Genomic DNA, 19738 nt, shown 5'->3' with positions numbered 1-19738 from the left:
ACAGTAATTGAAAGGGAAGCAATGTACTGTTAGGAGTGATTCCTGTTGAAAATCCAAGTATTGGTAGCTGGGCTGGTCTTAAGCAGACAAGAACTATTCACTTTTCAAAAGACCTGCTCCTGGTGGAAATGAAAACTGCTAGAAATGTTCAGACAGATATTGCTGCCAGCCTGTATTTTTAGATTGCCCTGCAGGATATTGCTAAGTGGACTGTTATAATGAGGGCCTGCACTTCAAAACTTACCTCCATACTACCGAATAACACCAAGCCTCAGAGCCCTTTGTTGTGGTGGTGGTGGTGGTGGTGCTTTGTGTGCCTTCAAGTCATTTCTGACTTATGGTGACCCTAAGGTGTTTTCATGGCAAGATGTGTTCAGAGGTGGTTTGCCATTGCTTTCCCCTGAGGTATTTGGCTTGCCCAAGGTCACCCAGTGGGCTTCATGGCCAAGCTGGGAATTGAACCCTGATCTCCAGAGTCATACTGCAACACTCAGATCACTACGCAACACTGACAGGATTGCTAATTATTTTGTCAATGTTTGGCTAATAATAAAGAGATTATACTGTCACTGTCCTGATTTTTATATTCTAAAGTACCAACATGTCTCCAAACACTAGACCAATAAACTTGAAAGCTTTATTTTCTTGGCCCTTTTCACTGCAAAATTATGAAGTACCTTCCCCTGCGTTCACATATAAAAGATAAGACGGCTAGTTGTTGGCTTAACTGTCCTTGCCCTGCTGTTGAATATCTGCAAGTTTTAATGTGTGATACCTTCTTGAAAGTCTTGTTAAAGTCACTTGCAACACACACACAGACACACTAGTGAAAATTTCACAGAAAAAATAGTTGCAGCATAAAGAACGCTATTTACTGTGAAGATGTGAAGATTTGGGGCAGGACTACAATGGTCCCTTTACAATAACTAGGGCCCGTTACAGACTGCCAAAATAAAGCTGCTTCTAGTCTCTTTGGAGGTATTCTATTTAAATGATGCATGGGTCCTAAGAGTCCGGAGGTTGCGCCAAAGCCACACTCCATTCCTGAGCACTGGAGTGCAGCTTTGGTGCAGCTTCCGGATTCTTAGGATGCATGCATCATTTAAACAGCATACCTCCAAAGAGACCCAAAGCAGCTTTATTTTGGCAGTCTGTAACAGGCCTAGGGTTAGAGGTGAAGGACTCCCGTGAATGTGGAAAAACTGCAAATAATAATAATTAAAAACCACTATTCTTTTTACCCAAGAGAACACCTCTCTAGGAATCTCCAGGTCATCCAATGCACCTCTGTGGTCAACATCTGCCAGAACTTGATTGCAGAAGCATTCTGGAGGACCTACAAATGCCTAGAGCAGTGTTTTCTCTAGGCATTTCTAGGTTCTCCAGCACAATTCTATGGTCAATTTCTGGCAGAGCTGCACTGGAAGAGCTACAGATTCCTGGAGAGAACATATTAATCAAAACTGCAAATAATCAAAGCCACAAAAGTCAAAGCCACAAATGTGGAGGGCCAACTGTATGTACCTTTAAGTCACCTGTAGACTTATGGCGATTCTATGAATTTCATAGGGTTCTCTTAGGCAAGGATTACTCAGGCTGCATTTCCACTATGATTTAAAGCAAATTGCTAATCAGGTTATATGACCGTTGTTTCCATTTGAAACCAGTTCTGATCCTAACCATGATCAGTTTCAATAGCAATGAAGCAAGGCAAACACAAAAAACCCTCTCTTTCCTGACACTAGTTCTTTGGCAATTCTTTAGAAAAAAAAATCTATTCCAAAGCATGTTCAACAAGTGGGAATGATGGATTTGAATCGCATCATTCTGGAGAGGAGGGACTAATGGCAGAGGGATGTTTACTATCCCTCCTCAGTTTTTGGTAGATTCACTATCCTCCCCCTCCTCCAGCGCTGCCTTTGTACTTGTGGTTTGACCTATGAGAAAAATACAGTTCCCAAGCTAGGCTACCGCTTACGTCACTGATGATACACAGATGATTGACATGCATTTTGAAGCAGCGCAAACTTGTGGGGATGACAATCATGCCAAAAATGAAGCGATTACAAGGAGATAATGAAAAGATCTGCTTTCATAGTGGGAACAACAGATCTTTTGGAATCATTTTATCAAAACGGAGCAAAGACGAATCACAAACCGGTTTAAATGTAAGTGGGAATGAGCCCTCAGAGGTGGTTTTGCCTGTTCCTTCCTCTGAAATATAGCTTGCAGTACCTGGTATAGGTACCACCAAAATAGCTCTCAGGACCATATAGTTACAGCCCTCACAACAAATACCACAGTTCCCATGTATGGCAGAATTATTTCCTTATTGTGGACAATGTTTATAGTAAAAGGAACAAAAGGTAGTGTTTACAGTCTAAATGCTGGCACTCGGGGAAACAGTATAGGAGAAAATAGGAAGAGGCTGATGTTATAAGGGGGGAGAGGAAGAGAGGTAGCTTTTGTGGAGGGATTGAGTGGAAAAAAGAAACAAAGGATATATCATGATCCATACTTTGAAAAGACAATTTTAAAGTTTTATTAGCAAACATTTATGAGAGTATACTGCAAGATCCTTCACACCTATGATGTTTTAGATTACAGAATCTGTAAATCTGCCATCTTATGTAAGGCTGAGGATACATAACAGGTTCTGTCTCCCCTCCATAGTTGTTGTTGTGTGTCTTGAAGACATTTCTGACTTATGGTGACCTTAAGGCGTGTCAGAATCTACCTTCATGCAGTGATTCAGGGTGTATTCTGCCATGAGGATTGTATAAGTTAGTGAGATATTTAGGGATAGTTTCTAGACAGGAGGGAGGTTGCAGAAGGGAAGGCCAGTGGGTAAGCTCTCACACATATATAGTTATATAGGTAGATAGATAGATAGATATATAGAGACAGATATATAGATAGATAGAAGGTAGATTCTGACAAGGTGAAACTATCACAGGGTTTTCTTGGCAGAATTTGTTCAGAGGTTTGCCCTTGCCTTCCTCTGAGACTGAGAAAGAATGGCTTGCTCAAGTTCACCTAGTGGGTTTCCATGGCCAAGTGGGGATTTGAACCCTGGTCTCCCGGTGTCCAACACTCAAACCATTATACTACATTGGCTCTCTGGCAGCATAATGTATAGTGAAAAATCCTGAAGGAACAAAAGATGGAAAAAAGGTAAGGGTCAGGACTGACATTATGGGACATATGCATTCTCTGCATATTGACACTTTTTCCTTCTAGCAGTGGAAGATATGTGCTTCAGCAATCTGGCTTGTAAATTAATCCATATAAGCAGGTGGGTCTAAGAGATGGTCAGTCATATGTGATTTTCTATTTTCCTTCTTTCTTACAATTCATCGACATCACCCAAGTTCACATGACCAAGGCAATGCTTGACTTACAGTGTAAAAGGTTGTTGTGGTTGGGTTTAAAGAATTCCAAAAGTCCTGTCCCTTGGCTTCTTGGTGAGCCACCTTGAGTCCCTTTCAGCAAGAAAGATAGGATAGAAGTCAAATTTAAAAATAGAAACAAACAAACAAACAAACAAAACTATCTTTGTTTTAACCAAACCATTACTTTATGATAGCTTTTTTCATACTGTTGTTAAGAGGGGAATCCCCAAAAGTAAGAGAAGACAAATCCTGCTGGCCATCTGGTGTTATATTCAGTTACTGTAGACCTCGGTATCTGTTGGGGATCTGTTCTGGCCCCCCCATGGATACTAAAATCAAAGGATGTTCAAGCCCACGTTGTCCCCAGTGATGGCACATGCACATGGCCATGCTGCCACTGGGGACAACGGAACTTAATGATGGTGCAGCTGAGTGCACATGCTGCCATGGGACAACAGGGGCTGTTCCCAATGGCGGTGTATGCACGCACCACCATTGGAATCAATGCAGGCTTGCTGTCAGGGGATGCCTGAAATCCATGAATGGCAAATCTATGGATACGGAGGGCTGACTGTATGCATCTTGTGGGCATTTAAGCCTTTTGTTTAGAGTCAGGGTGCAAGCAAATCTTTTGAAGTTGTGCAGATAGCAATTATTTTCTGCTTTTTGTGCAAGAACCAAAAATTGTTTTCCTTGATTGGCCTTGTGCACGTATGTTCATGCATTGCTCTCATAAATTACAGGGACCTATTGAGAAACTGAATGTTCTCTGCCTCAGAAAGAAGAGCAGTTAGCTTCGCACAGGACAGGCACAACCTGTATCTAAAGGGAAGTTACTTTTCTCTTGCTAATGGAGTTGAAAATTTATTACCTCTCTTTATTGCCCTTTGTCCCTGGCCATCACATGGCCAACAAGGAGAGTGGCCTCTGCCTGCATTTGTATCCCTCTAGACCATCTTAACTGACAACAGAAGAACATTTAAGACAAAATGTTGGCCTGTGACTCCTGTATAATTTTAAACATTTTTGCTGGATGAAGAAGACAAGTGAAGCTTCAAAAGCTCACACGATGTATTTTATGCATTTTGATTGGCCAGTAAAAGTATTGCTGTGTGAAGTCGAAGGCTTTCATGGCCGGCATCCACAGTTTTTTTTTTTTTTTTTTTGGGTTTTTCAGGCTATGTGACCATGTTCTAGAAGAGTTTATTCCTTGACGTTTCACCAGCAGCTGTGGCTGGCTGGCTGGCATTCTCTGAAGATGCCAGCCACAGATGTTGCCGAAACGTCAAGGAATAAACTCTTCTAGAACATGGCCACATAGCCTGAAAAACCCACAAAAAACTACAAAAGTATTGCTCTTTTGTGGATTTTGTTGTCCTGTATTTTGCTGCATGGACAACATGGCTACCCTTGAATATGTTCCATAAATTGCTCAGGCATTTGGTCTTCACTAACAAAATGTATAGTCAGTCATGTACAGTAATATCCAGTAAGAAGTCTCATGCTCATAAAGTGCACTGCAGCAAAGCAACATACATTTGTTCCCTGAGGGAAAATGCCCAAATTTGTTGGGCCTCTCACTCCTTGTGAAGGAGACCCGTGTACTAGAACACACTCAGTACTGCTAGATCTACAATGTATGATCTATCAATAATGAATGTCAATGGTGGGTGTTGGCTATGATGTCAGTGATGGGGTTAATTTATTCTGGGTTCTAGCCTGAATATTAAAGGAGCTATCCAAGGTGATGTATCCTATACTCAGAACTGTTTTTATACCTGGGCTAGTTCATTAAAATTAAAATTAAACTCCAAAATGACTTCATAGGCCCACTGGTGTTTGAGCTACCAGCCATCACATGTGGATGGTGTTATTGTTACATGCTGTCAAATTGGCCTCTATTTATGACAACCATATGAATGAGAGACATCCATGAGCCCCAGTCATTAACAGCCCTGCACAGGTCTTAAAAAACTCAGGGTTGTGGCTTCCTTGATTGAATCAAAATGTGTAATGTAGGCCTGTTACAGACTGCCAAAATAAAGCTGCTTCGGGTCTCTTTGGAGGTATGCTATTTAAATGATGCATGCATCCTAAGAATCCGGAAGCTGCACCAAAGCTGCACTCCGGTGCTTAGGAATGGAGTGTGGCTTTGGCGCGACCTCCGGACTCTTAGGACCCATGCATCATTTAAATAGCATACCTCCAAAGAGATCCGAAGCAGCTTTATTTTGGCAGTCTGTAACAGGCCGTAGTCTTCCTCTTTTCCTGCTGCATTCCACTTTACTGAGGATTATAATCTTTCCCAATTAGCAATGTCATCTCATGTTGTTTCCAAAGTATGATAGCCTCAATTTAGTCATTTAAGCTTCTAATGAGACACCAGTCTTTATTTCCTTTCTAACCGATTTGTCCTTTTGGCAGTCCACAATCTATAATACTTCCTTCCAGCACCACATTTCAGATGAGTTATTTTTCCTGTCAGATTTCATCACTGCCCAGCTTTCACAACTATACACAGTGACTGGAAATGCTATGCTGTGGATGATCCTGACTTTCATGATCTATATTTGCTCTTGGGAATCTTATCTAGTTTTTTCATAGCTGCTCTTCTGGCTCACAGTCTTATTTCTTCACTACAGTCTCACTTTGATTGATCACTCATTTAACCCACATAATCACCCACTTTAAAACTGTATACATTTTCTGTGGTCATTCCCCCCACACACCTTAATATTAAGCTATAATCCTGGTTTTGCACTTCCCACATTAACTTCACTCAGTAGTCCTAGTAGATGTTTGCTAATTTTTATAGTAATATGACATATCTGCATATTTTGAGCTATTGATGGTTCTTCCTTCTGTTAACACCCACCCATTTCTCCAACTTTAATCCAACTTTCCTCATGATGTGTTTTGAATATAAATTAAATGAAAGGGTGATTAAAAGCAGTTTTGTCTGACCTCTTTGCCAACTGGAAACCATTCTGTTTCTCCACATTCTGGCCTGACAGTGCCCCTTGTCCAGAGTATAGGTTACACATCAGGACAATCAAATATTGTGTTCTTCATATTTCTTTTTCTTTAGAAATATTACATTTTAGCAAATTTTCAGTTTAACCACATGAAACGATGTATATGTAAATACAACTAGGCTGTGTGTATGATATTTTAATTTAAATATACTGTAAAATTTTAATGTTGTTGTTTGTGTAACAATGATTACCATTACATTCTGTGATATCTGGGATTTATGATTTGTAAGTAACATTAGTACAAAAAACATGACTAAGGACTTTGTATGGAGTGGTATGGGAGAAGGTCAATGAGGGAGTGACACCGGAGATTACCACACTGAGGGTAAGGACAGGAGCAAAGCAGATTGTTCCCATCCTTATCCCATTCCATTCACATGACCGGGGCAAAGATTATCACACCCTGCCTGCTTCTCCCGTTCTTCTCTCATTGGTGAAGCATAATGGATCCATCATTTGGTATTAACAGAAACTCCTTATGCTGATAGGAATGAATGGAGAGGCTTCATGGACTGCCATTAGCTGTGGCAACTGAAGGATTCGATCCTCCAAGCCATCAGATGGAGTGTCTTGATGTCTGGATAGAGTACTCTGCTGTAGAAGTGGGAAAGAATATCTGGATGAAGCAGAAATTTTTAGGAACTTGCCGTTTGATAGCTGAAGGAGAGTGATGAACCAAGCCTGGTGGGGCCAGAAGAGTGCCACAAGGATTGCTTTGGGCCTGTCTTTCTCTCTCTAACTTCACCACTACCCGTAGAGGGAATGGGGGAAACTGGGAGAAGTAATACTGTGTACGCACCTCCTGGGCAAATAATAAATACCTCATAATAATCCGAATAATAATAATAACTATCGTGTATATGCCACCGCAATCACTGGAATCCACTGGGCAGACTGTACAACCATGAGGGGACTAAACTGAGCACGTTCCCTGTGCCCTCACGGGGCTGTACAACCTCTAACCCAGAGACACGACCCCCATCAAAGCGGCAGATACGGAAGCATGGTGGGGGGTGATCAGGTCCAGCATTCTTCTCTCCCTCTGAGGCCTGGACCAAGGCAGATGGACCGGAGGGAAGGCTCTTTTTCTTAATCCAGGCTGGCTCTTCCTCTTCAAGCCAGATGGCGTTGGGCCTGTCCTTTCATTCCCTCTAAGGCCAGAAGATGACAGTTGGAAGGAGGGAGGGGAGGGCAGCGTGCCTCTCTACAACTGCTTGAGAGCTATATCAAGGAACCCTTCTTCTTGATGGGAGTAATGAAGATATCTATTACTGGCATTTTCCTCCTGAAAATGATGAAGTAGAAAGCCCAATCAGTGTGCAGCCACTCATGATTAAGTTGTGCAGAATGACTGAAAGCATCAGCAACTGTATTTCCTGCTCCAACAAGACGAATGGCCATGAGACGGATGTTTCTGGCAGCACACCAGTTTTTCAGGTGAATGTGGGGTTGAGAAGTAAAGAATGAGTGCCATCTTGTTTTTTAGGTAGAATACAGCTGTAGTGCTGTTCCACCAGCTGCTGAAGTGGCAGTAAAGTTTGGGAGCCCAAGATGATAAATGGACTTGAATGGGGAAAAAGAGGTTGTGGTGGATTTCTGGAAATCAGATCAAAGGCAAGAGTTGTATGAAGAAGAAGACTGCTTAAATGAACTAGTTTGATGGAAACTAGATGAGCATATGGCAATTCTGTTGAGATCCAGAGGGAATAGAGGACATACAAGTATATCTGAATGGAGACTTGGAACAGAGAAAGGAGGAAGAGAAGACTGTTGTTTCCAGAATGGACTTTGTTGCTGATGCTAAAGCCTGAAATCAATTTTCTTAGCAGTTGAATGGGCCATATAAAGGTGATTCATGGTTTCATCCATTTTAGCATTAAATAAACCTATGCCATTGAACAGGATGCCTTCAATGCACCTTCACAAGTCTTCAGAGACACCAGCTGAGTGAAGCCACACATACCTCCAGAGGGCAATAGTACCTGGCATTGTCTTCATTGCACAATTGGCAACATGTCTAGCTGACTGTATATGCAGCAAGTTGGTGGGCTTCTTGATGAAAAAGGGTAGCCACATTCTTCTGCTCATCATGGAAAATGGAATGAAAGACAGCATTTTATCTCCGAGAAATTGTTGATAGGTAGCCATGTATGCCTAAAAGTTAGCCACTCTAACAGTCAAGGCAAATGAAGAATACAACTGACATCTAAAGACATCAAGTCACTTTTTTCCCTGCCAGCTGGTATGATCTTCTTGGTATCTTTCCCCTGTGAAATCTCCACAACAAGAGAGTTGGAAACTGGTTGTGTAAACAAAAAAGATGCATTTTCTTGCTGAATCCTGAAATATTTCTAATGGAGAGATGTGAGGGGAGAGAAGACAGTTTGAGCCAAGATTGCTTAATTTCCTTTGGCAAAAAGAGGAAACATTACTGGTGCTGTGTCCTGTGAGTCCGTACACTGAAACACAGGATCAGCAAATGGGGCAGGTGATGCAGAGATATCAAGCCCCATAGATTTTGCATGTGCAATGCAAGCTCTGTGTAAGGTTGTAAATCCTGAGGAGGAGAAAGAGTAGCTGAGTTGGCAACATCTACATTAGGTGAAGGGGCTAAAGGTGATGGTGATAAAAGAGAAGATGCCGAATTGTAGTCATTGTCAGAGAAATCTGCTTGTTGTTGAGTAATAGCTGATAGGATCAACTGGACCTGAATAGACAGTATCATTGAGGAACAGGAACAGAAGTTATACAAAGAGCAGAGGTGGAGGAGATGACAGTCTGAATGTTAGAAAGTGGAAATAGACTTGGAAGCAGTCTTGAATATATAGTGGCAGATATTCTGGCACTGTGCACATGAACTGATGGTAGAGGCAATGCAACAGAAAATGGCTTTTGTATAGGTCTTGGAAGTAGAGTAGGAGGTTGAATTGAAATCCTGGCTGTGCTGTAACACGAGATCTTTTTTTTAAAGCATCTAAAAAAAACAATGAAACAGTACAAGTCACAAAAATGGCACATGCATGAAAAGCCCTATTTCCATCCCAAATGATATAATAGGTAATATCCCTCTGGTGCCAGAGAAATCACTACAACTATATTTATTATATTATATTATATTAATTATATTATATCAGAGTGCAGAGTGGGATCTTTGTTATGGCTGGGCCACAAAGGGGTGGGCTGTCATCCCAACAATACTCCTAAGTGCAGGATCTCAGCCGCTGAGAAGCACATCTGTTTGCATGGCTATGTCCCTTTCTTCTTCACAGTACCATCCTGAGGTTTGCTTCTTTTTATCAGTATGTTGTAATGCTGGGGAATGTTTATTGTGGGTAAGTAGACGGTGGGTGTAGAAACTAGTTCCTATAAAGAACAACCAAAATAACCCAGACTATAAAGAGCAGGGGTGGGAATTGGGCAGCCCTTCAGATAGTTTTGGACTGTGAAATCTAGCAGCCCCAGCCAGCTTAGCCAAGGATGAGGGATGTTAGTTCAGCAACAAGTGAAGGGCTGTGAATTTTTTGCCTTTGCTACAGTGATATTTACTTTCAGAAAAAGAGGGGGAAAGGCATATTCAAAACTATTTATGGGAGAACCATGCTCCTTCAGTTTCACATTTGCTCAGTATTCAGGGCCTGCTGCCACCTTGTGGGAAAATAGCTCAGAAACAAGAAGAATGCTTATTACAGGGATGGGAATCTGTGGCCTTCCAGCTGTTGTTGAACTGCAGCTTCCACATCATTTAACATTGGCTGTTGGGCTGCATCTACTCTATAGAATCAGGGATGTAGCCGGGGGGGGGGGGGTTCTTGGGGTCCGGATCCCCCCTTCCATTAGAAAAATGAATGGCGTGTGCTGCTGCGCTGCCGCAACCAAGCCCCATTATAATGGTGGCACTTAGTCTGGACCCCCCCCTTCCTAAAATCCTAGCTATGTCCCTGGTAGAATTAATGTAGTTTGACACTTTTTGACTCAGTGCTGTGGAATTCTGGGATTTGTAGTTTTCTGGGATATTTAGCCTTCTGTGTCAGAGATCTCTGGTGCCACAACAAACTACAAATCCCACGATTCCATAGGATGGCCTCCATTTCTGTGCCACCATTCTCTGAAGATGCCAGCCACAGATGTAGGAAAAGGGTCAGAAATAATTTCTTCTAGACCATAGCCACACAGTCTGAAAAACCCACAAAAAACCACGGTTAAAACTGTGTCAAACTGCATTCTTCCAGACTAGAACTGCTGGAAGTTGGAGTCTAGCAAGAGCTAAAGTGTCTAGCAATCCTCATGCCTGAGATTTTGAACTAGTTGTTTATGACAGGAAGAGGGGAACAGTCTGTCACAGCACTGCTGTCACAAATGACTGCCAGGAAGAATTTTCCATGAATGATTTGCTAAAGGAGCTAAAACCCACTGATTGTTTTAGTGGATTTTAAATCCATGTCCGTAGCCTTACATAACATGATGCATTGTATGATTGTAATCCTGTGTTCCTTAACTGTTTGATAGTTATAAGATGTACTTCTAAACTTTGTTACATTTATATCTCTACCTCTGAATCTCATCAATACTTTGGAGGAGATGAAAATTAAACAGGAGCTTTAAAAAGTTGTACACCAAAATGAAAGGAGGCTAGTTATTGTGTTTTGTAGTACAACCTTGGAAAGGTTTCTATAATATTGGCAGTTGCCTGATGTGGAGAATTTAGTACATCAACATGAACTGAACTGTACATTTCAAAAGGCAATGTTTGGACCTGTCTTTTGTGTGTGTCTGTGTACATGCACATGGGATGAGTAGTACTTTTGATTATGTAATTTATTTAAGATTATTATATACTTGGCAGTTATTTGCTGCATGTTCTTTAGTTAGTTCAGTTCACTCTCTAGCATTATATTTGATATCATTTTACATTTAGTATCAAGAACTGCTTTCCCTCAGCTTTAATCCAGATTAATCCAGATGTCTGTTTTCAAGGAGTACATCTTAAATTAAAATAGTCATCTTGGTTACATCCTTTTGGACACACCCCAGCATTTCAATATCCTTCTTTAACTATGATGCACAAAACTGAACACAACATTCCAGGTGAGTTCTGACCAAGGCAGAATGGAGTGGCACTATTACCTCATTTGATCTGGACATTATATTCCTGTTGATGCAGCCTGGAGTTTTTGGCTGTTGCATCATCACAACAAACTACATGTACTCAGGAAAACTAAAACATACAAATACAAATAAAATGTGGCCTGACAGCAGTACATGTCAAAAGCATCTAGGGATTTAAGTACAGTGGTACCACTCATGTTTAGCTTGTGAGGTACAGTGGTACCCCGGGTTACGAAATTAATTCGTTCCGCCGCGGAGTTCGTAACCCGAAAGATTTCGCAACCCGAAAAAGCCATAGCCGCTAGCGCTAGAAAGCCGCGATTTCGTGCGAAAAAGCGCCGAAAAGCACCAAAATTTTTTTCATAACCCGAAAAAACCTTCGTATCCCGGAACAGTTTTTTCCTATGGGATTTTTTCGTATCCCGGAAATTTCGTAACGCGGTGCTTTCGTATCCCGGGGTACCACTGTACTTAAATCCCTAGATGCTTTTGACATGTACTGCTGTCAGGCCACATTTTATTTGTATTTGTATGTTTTAGTTTTCCTGAGTACATGTAGTTTGTTGTTGTTGTGTGCCTTCAAGTGGTTTCAGATGTATGGAGACCCTAAGGTGAACCTATCATGTGGCAAGATTGTGCAGAGGAAGTTTGCCATTGCCTTCCCCTCAGACTTAGAGTGTGTGATTTGCCCAAATTCACCCAGTGGGTTTCCATGGCTGAGCAGAGATTCGAACACTGATTTCCAGAGTTATAGTAGATGTAGTGCCTCACATTTCTCCCTGCTGAAATTCATTTTGTTCCTTTTTGGCCCAGATCCTTATTCTGTCAAAGTCATTCTGAATTCTGTTCCTTTCCTCTAATGTATTAGCTACTACCTAATTTGGTGTCATCTACAAATGTAATAAATATGCCTTGTATTCCATCATCTAAATAGATGTTAAACAATACTGAGCCCAGGACAAAATTCCAAGGCATCCCATTAGCCATGTCTCTCCAGGACAAAGAACTATCATTAGCGAACACTCTCTGAGTTTGATCTATGAATCAATTATAGATCTACCCAACTGTAGCACTGTCTAGCCCAGTGGTCCCCAGACTTTTTGGGCTACCACCTCCTTTTGTTTTGTGTTGCTACCATAGCTCACAACAGTTCAACATGTCTAGATCTTGTTAAGAGAAAACTTTGACCTTTATCTTTTCTACTGCAAACTGGGGGGAAAAACAATCTTGGCCGCTGCTCCCTTTACATGCAATCACCTTGGCTGAGTAGCGACTAAGAAGCCTATTGCTTGTGCCAGCCTTGCAGCTGAGGCTGGCACAGGCAAGAGGCTTTTTGATTGCTGTTTGACTGGCTGCTCAGTCACTGCTTCCTTTGCACCATGTCATTCTGGGAGCAGCAACTGAGCAGCTGGCTGCGCAGTGATTGATAAACCTCTCACCCAGGACAGGCTTGCAGCAAAGGCCAGTGCAGGCAAGAGGCCTCTTGGTTGCTGTTCAGATAGCTGCTCAGTTGCTGCTCATAGGGTGACCAGGTGCAAGGGAGAAGCTTCTCCCTAGAGAAGAGGAACTCTTGATCCTTTATCAGCAGAGAGAAAGGCACAGCCAGTGTGTGTATAGGGAGTTTACAGAGGCTGCATGCTGTGGACTGGAGACTGGTGTAGACCAGAAAGGGAGAAATTGTAACTACAGGAGTCACTCCAAGCCAATGGACTCTTTCCAAATATTGAGCACAGATACTCCTTCCCCAGAGACGTGTCTTTGCCACATAGCTTCAAGTGTCCACTCAGCCACAAAACAAATGGTTTTTTTCTGCTTCCTCTTCTCTCAGCCTGTCTGATGAAAGAAAGCAAGAACTCCAACCTGCTAGCCAAGTCCCAGCAAAGCTCACAAAACTTAAGCAGGGTCCCAAATCTGAAAGCCAGTTTTTTGCTGCTGCCTCTCCCTTGCCACCATGTGCTCCAGTCTGTCCAAAATGATGCTGCTCTGAGCCACAGAAGCAACACTCTGTGCCCAAGCCTCGCACAAGTTTCCCAACTGCCATTACTAGCAAAAGATGCCAATAAAAGAGTGAACTCACATGGGTAGGCAAAGAGGGGGAGCTACCATCACACAAAATGATCAGCGAGGCCGTGTGGTGGTTTTCTGGGGACCCTGAATAGAGATTTAATATAATCCTTATCCCCATCATGACCCTAAAGACCGCTGGCTTCCCTTGTCTTTTCTGTATTTCAATATTGCCACCCCTTTCCCCCCCTCACTATCCCCCTACATTCCCCTTTCTACCTCACCACCTCCAGGGGGGCATACCACCCACTTTGGGAATCAATGATCTAGCCCATAGTTCACCATGCCTACAAGAATATCTGTCAAAAAGCCTTAATTAAAGCAAGCTATACTACATCCAGAGCACTCCCCTTATCTACCAAGCTTGTGATTCTATATATAAAAAAGAGATAAGATTAGTCTGGCATGACTTTTTTTTGAGAAATCCATGCTGGCTCTTAGTAATTCCTTTGTAAACACATATAGCCAGACTGTTTAATTATATGTTCTAGAACCTTTCCTAATATCAGTATCAAGCTGACTGGTTGGTAATTTCTCGGGTCCTCTTTTTTGCACCTTTTGAAAGTGGGGATAAAATTTGTCTTCCTCCAATCTGCTGGGACCTCTCCTATTTTACAGGAATTCTCAAAGATTACTGACAGTGGCTCTGAGATTACATCCACAAATTGCTTTAGTACTCTTGGGTGCAATTCATCCAGCCTTGGAAACTTGAATTCATTCAGAATAGCTAGATACAGCATTCTTTTACTACCTCTTTAACTATTCTGGGCTGCAGTCCTCTTACTACATGATTTATTCTATTTTCACAATTTAGAGCACTATTTTTCTTTAGAAAGAAGACACGGACAAAGAAAAATCAGACTATTATTATTATTTCTATCCGGGGACTGAAAGTGGCTTACACCAAATTTAAAAAGCACATTGTTAAAAAAAATCACAAGATACAAAAGTTAAAATGAAATTAAACCATCAAGAAATTAACACCAGGTTAAAACACATTATTAGACACAGAAATATGCATACACACACACACACATGTCCAGCATAACAATTTGCAAGAACTAACACAGTGTTGGACGGGCCTTATAGAGTCACTCATCTAATGCTGGTCTAAACCACTTGTCTGCAAAAAGAAAGCAAGGAGGCTGCCAGTTTAATTTCTTTGGGAAGGGAGTTCCAGAGCCTGGGGGCAGTCACTGAGAAGACCCTGTCTCATGTTCCCACCAGATGTACTTGGGAGAGTGTTGAGACAGAGAAAAGGGCCTCCCCAGACAATCTCAAAGCACAGGCTAATTTGTAAGGGACCATAAGGTCCTTCAAATAACCTGAACCTGAGTCAAAGGGTTTTATCAGTTAAAACTAGCACTTTGAATTGTGATTGGAAAAGTACTGGCAGCCAGTGGATCTGTTGCAACGAGTTATTAAACAGTACTGCCCTCTCTCTGTCTCCTGTTAGCATTTCACTATCTTCTCTATGCAGTGGCCCTAACATTTCTTTATTATTCCTCATCCTCTAAACTTATAAGCTTATCGCACAGCGTTCTGGCAACGTTCTGGGTACTAAATGAGAACGGAACGTACTTTATTGCATGACTGGGTTCCCTTCCAGTTCCCATTTGGTGCTGATAATGTCCCTCGCCCATCCTAGAGTGAGAACGATTAAAAAGAGTTCTCAGTTGCCAAGAATGCTTCCAGACCAGTCCAGGTGATGTCAGTGCAATAAGCCGACTCTACTGTTCTTCCAGATATGACACGAGGAGGGTGCCACAAGTAGTGATAAAATTCAATTATATTTTTATTCATGTAATACTTGGTTTTTTTCCTGAGAAAAAGAATGATCACAATGTAAACATCTCCGTAGCATGTTTTTGGATGGAGAATTCTCCCCCCTTGCATACTGACCACCTAATAGACAAGAGAAAAGCCAGGGAAAGGGAGCAGACCTCAGGGCAAGCAGATGTGTGTGTGTGTGTGTGTGTGTGTATGTCAAGCAGGCAGGGATGCCTCTGTATGTATATAATAAGGACTGCTTGGGAACAATCTCAGCTATAGTACTGAGAAAACAGTACATGAAGTGCGATAAAATATCTTCTCATACCGTTACCATCACGTTATAAACTATCAAATGCAGTAACACCCATTCCCATATCATTTCTCCAAGGAAGGTTTCCAGGGCTCTATGGGAACATTACAGGTACTGGTGCGATAAACCTATTAGTCACAAATGATCTTTGCTATTAGTTTTAACTTCTCTAGCAAGCCTGAGCTCATTTTGAGCTTCAGCATTTTTTAGTTTATACTAGAAGTATTCCTTTTTAATCTTATTGGGTGGTTTTCCCCATCTTTTATTTCTTATACATGTTTCTTTGAAATCTCAGGCCCAGTACAGACCACCTGGGGCCAAAATTAGGGCTTGGGAGAGTGGAGCATCCACACGCTCTGCACTCTCCCAGCGCCATTTTGACATGAACGTGTTCAGACGGCATGAGTGCTGATGACATGCCTTGTGCGCCAAATCCAAACGGTGCAGCTCACAAGAGGCATCACCATGCTGCTCCAGGGCGCTAATGGTGCCTTGGTAACAGTGTGGAAAGGAGATGCATTTCACAGCTCCTTTTTGGAGCGGATCGTTGCCACACCCGTGCAGTTGCTGTGGCAATGATCGAGGGCAGAAAGGGGTGGCATCTCGCCACCCCTTCCTGCCCGTCTGCACAGGCCTCAGTTAATCAGAAGGTTCTTTGCATATCCTAGTTTCTTTAGAATCATAGAATCATAGAGTTGGAAGAGACCACAAGGGCCACCCAGTCAAACCCCTTGCCATGCAGGAACTCTCAATCAAATGTCCCTGACAGATTTAGACACCTTCCATTTTTCTTCTTCACTAGAATTATTTGCAACTGTGCTTTTGCTATCTCAACTTTAAGAAATTTCTGTGCACCATAAACTCCTTTCTCTTTGAGCATTTCTGACCATGCTTACTGAAATCAGCTTTCCTGAGCTGAGAGTGTGTTTCTGACTATATTTGGCTTCCCATTTCTTCTTTAAGGCAAATCAGCTGTATGCTTGTAAGTCATCTCCCTCCCGTTACACTACAAAGAAAATGAGCTCCAGATTCCTTTTGGCATCCCAAAAGGCAGCACAGGTCTTCCTGGGATGGGGTAGGAAGCTGTGAATTTGCTATTCCCCAGTGCTCTGACATCTAAAGTGGATATTTTATCTAGCCTCAAGACAGTACTTTCCCTGCACTCCTAAGATGTATGAGACACTGTGTTAAAAAGAGGAGAAAGGAATGAAGCAACAAGGAACTGGTGGTTAAAATTACATGAGAAATCTATTCTTTTTTCTTCTTCCCCTGAATGAATCAGCAGTCTCAGATATGTAATCTGTGTGGGATACCTTTACGATTTGGTTGCACAATCAGTTTATTTCAGCTTGAATATTCTATAAAAAGAAGCGAACATCATAACAATGTTTTAAAATAAAGAAACACTAGAAAAACTATGTAAAACAAGTGGTTTAGGGTTAGCAAACATAAATGAAAGAGAGGATATGATGAGATAAAATTAATTTATGATTACTTGGCAGCTTTTTTTTTTTTTTTGTACAACAAAAAAAACTTTTTGAGCTATGACAATAAGTCCAGGAACATTTTTTAGTGAATCTTCTGAGTTCCCACTATGATTTAAAGCGAATTGCTGATCGGGTTATATGAATGTCGTTCCCATTTGAAACTGGTTCTGATCCTACTTTAACCAATTTGTTGGTCAAAGTAGTCCTACTTTGACCATCAACAACTGGCAAACTAGTAAAAGGTGCTCCAAGTCTCTCTGTGCCCCTGAGGCTACTTTAACTTCTACAGACAATATTGAATCTGAAACCCTTAACTTTAAACTTCAAGGAGTGTGCCCCAGAGGACAGGATCAAGATTCAAAATGTCCTGAATAGACTAGAAAACTGGGCCATAGCTAACAAAATGAAATTCAACACAGAAAAATGTAAGGTACTGCACTTAGGGCAGAAAAACGAAAAGCACAGATATAGGATGGAGGACACCTGGCTGAATGAAACTACGTGTGAAAGGGATCTAGGAGTCCAAGTAGACCATAAGTTGAACATGAGTCAAGAATGCGATGCGGCAGCTAACAAGGCCAATGGGATTTTAGGCTGCATCAATAGAGGTATAGTGTCTACATCAAGGGAAGTCGTAGTGCCACTATGTTCTGTTCTGGTCAGGCCCCACCTGGAATATTGTGTCCAGTTCTGGGCACCACAATTCAAAAAGGACATTGAGAAACTAGAGCGTGTCCAAAGGAGGGTGACTAAAATGGTGAAGGGTCTGGAAACCATGCCCTACGAGGAATGACTTAGGGAGCTGGGGATGTTTAGCCTGGAGAAGAGAAGGTTAAGAGGGGATATGATAGCCCTGTTTAAATATTTGAAGGGATGTCATATTGAGGAGGAAGCAAGCTTGTTTTAATGCTGCTCCAGAGACTAGGACCCGGAGCAATGGATGCAAGGTATAGGAAAAGAGATTCCATCTCAACATTAGGAGGAACTTCCTGAGAGTAAGGGCTGTTCGACTCCCTCGGACTGTAGTGGAGTATCCTTCCTTGGAGGTCTTCAAGCAGAGGCTGGATGGCCATCTGTTGAGGATGCTTTGATTTGGATTTCCTGCATGGCAGGGGGTTGGTTTGGATGGCCCTTGTAGTCTCTTCCAACTCTACGATTCTATGAACATTGTGCAACTGAATGCAATTGTTCTGAAGTCAAGAAACACAGCACTCATATCTTGTGTTTGAACTTCTGTCTATTCATTGCCATCCATCCTTATAATGAGTCACAATATAACACACTTATTTTTCCAACCTGTACTGTGTAGCTTTTGCCAGAACTGGGCAGCACAAGAGAGAGTTGAATATATGCTTGCAGTGCAGGGGCACCAAGTTTAAAAAGATCAAAATGACAAACATTTCAAGTGGTACAATATTTTAACATTTTTGAGTTGATTACAAAAGGAAAATTTCATTTAGCATTAGTCTTGAATGTATTTGACAAACATTTTTTCTGCTGGTTTTGTTTGGCCTTTAAAAAACTTATTACTTACTTTTCTGTGTTAATAAATGGAAAAAAAACCCTAGAGTTTTTCCTGCTGATGTTCTGTAAAGAATGTCATAAAAATCTTAGCTCATTACAGCAAAAACAATAGCATTCAATATTAACTTACTTCAAAAACATATTTATTAATTATGACATAAACTTTCATGGATCAGAATCCACTTCATCAGCTGTATCTGAAGGATCTTAACCTAACTGTGGTTGTCTGAATTTTCAGAAAGAGCAGGCTATGTCTCATTTGATCGTAAAGAAAGAAAGGCACTCCAATACTCTCTGAACATGCGGTAGAACATGTTAAGATACTTCATCCATGACTAGACATAACTTTTAATTAGTCACCATTACTTACCAATCTGAGCTGAGGAAGCCACCAGGATCCAGAAAGTAATGAGGTAAGGCACATGTACATTTTGCCAATCAACTGTGATGACAGAAAAGCCTCTACTGTTGCTATCTGTTGGATCACTTTCATTTGAAGCACCAAGACGAGCATTAAATCTTCCAGCAAGCCCTCCTGAACTGCTCATTAATAGTGTGACCAAAGCAAGCAGATACAAAGCAAATGCCTTTTCTGCCATTATAAAAGAGGCACACCTCTCCCTTTAAATTTGGTTTGGTTCTTTTTGTATTACTTAACTTAGAAGTTTAAGTGGGCTTCCCAGTTTTGATAACAGTTTCCAGGATGTCTAATAAGCACCAGCTTTTAGAAGCAGATCCTTCCTTTGTTTTTTTGCTGGTGGTTGACACTGTACTTCAGATTATTCTTGACAGCCCAAACCTCTCCTTGGAGAGAACCACAATAGGCACTAGGATCCAACTTACTCCAAACTTCTAAATTGTGACTTTGGAAGAAAGTGTGCTTATTATAAAGTAAGAGTGTTTAAGAGGAGGGAGAGGCTAGATAAATAGCAAGTAGACAGGTTTATGACAGCCACTTTCCCCTAGTATGGACTGGTAAATAAGTGCAAAGATTAGCCACATCTCTTCCTAATAATTAGAGAGATAGGTGTTCCATGTTCTTTTGAA

General features: G+C 41.5%; 1 protein-coding gene across 1 annotated transcript in view; it reads right to left on the bottom strand.

The window, feature by feature from the left end:
• SLC9A3 (solute carrier family 9 member A3) overlaps window positions 1-19239 on the bottom strand; it is a 122655-nt gene extending 103416 nt beyond the window's left edge. Inside the window, exon 1 of the mRNA XM_042473597.1 lies at window positions 19062-19239. Within this exon, the coding sequence (XP_042329531.1) occupies window positions 19062-19239 (178 nt within the window). The remainder of the gene's footprint in view (window positions 1-19061) is intronic.
• Between the last annotated feature and the right edge of the window lie 499 nt (window positions 19240-19738).

The sequence above is a fragment of the Sceloporus undulatus genome, chromosome 6 (assembly GCF_019175285.1).
Source record: "Sceloporus undulatus isolate JIND9_A2432 ecotype Alabama chromosome 6, SceUnd_v1.1, whole genome shotgun sequence".
Lineage (NCBI taxonomy): Eukaryota > Metazoa > Chordata > Lepidosauria > Squamata > Phrynosomatidae > Sceloporus > Sceloporus undulatus.
The sequence above is the reverse complement of the archived record's forward strand: the minus strand, read 5'-3'. Positions and strand labels throughout refer to the sequence as shown.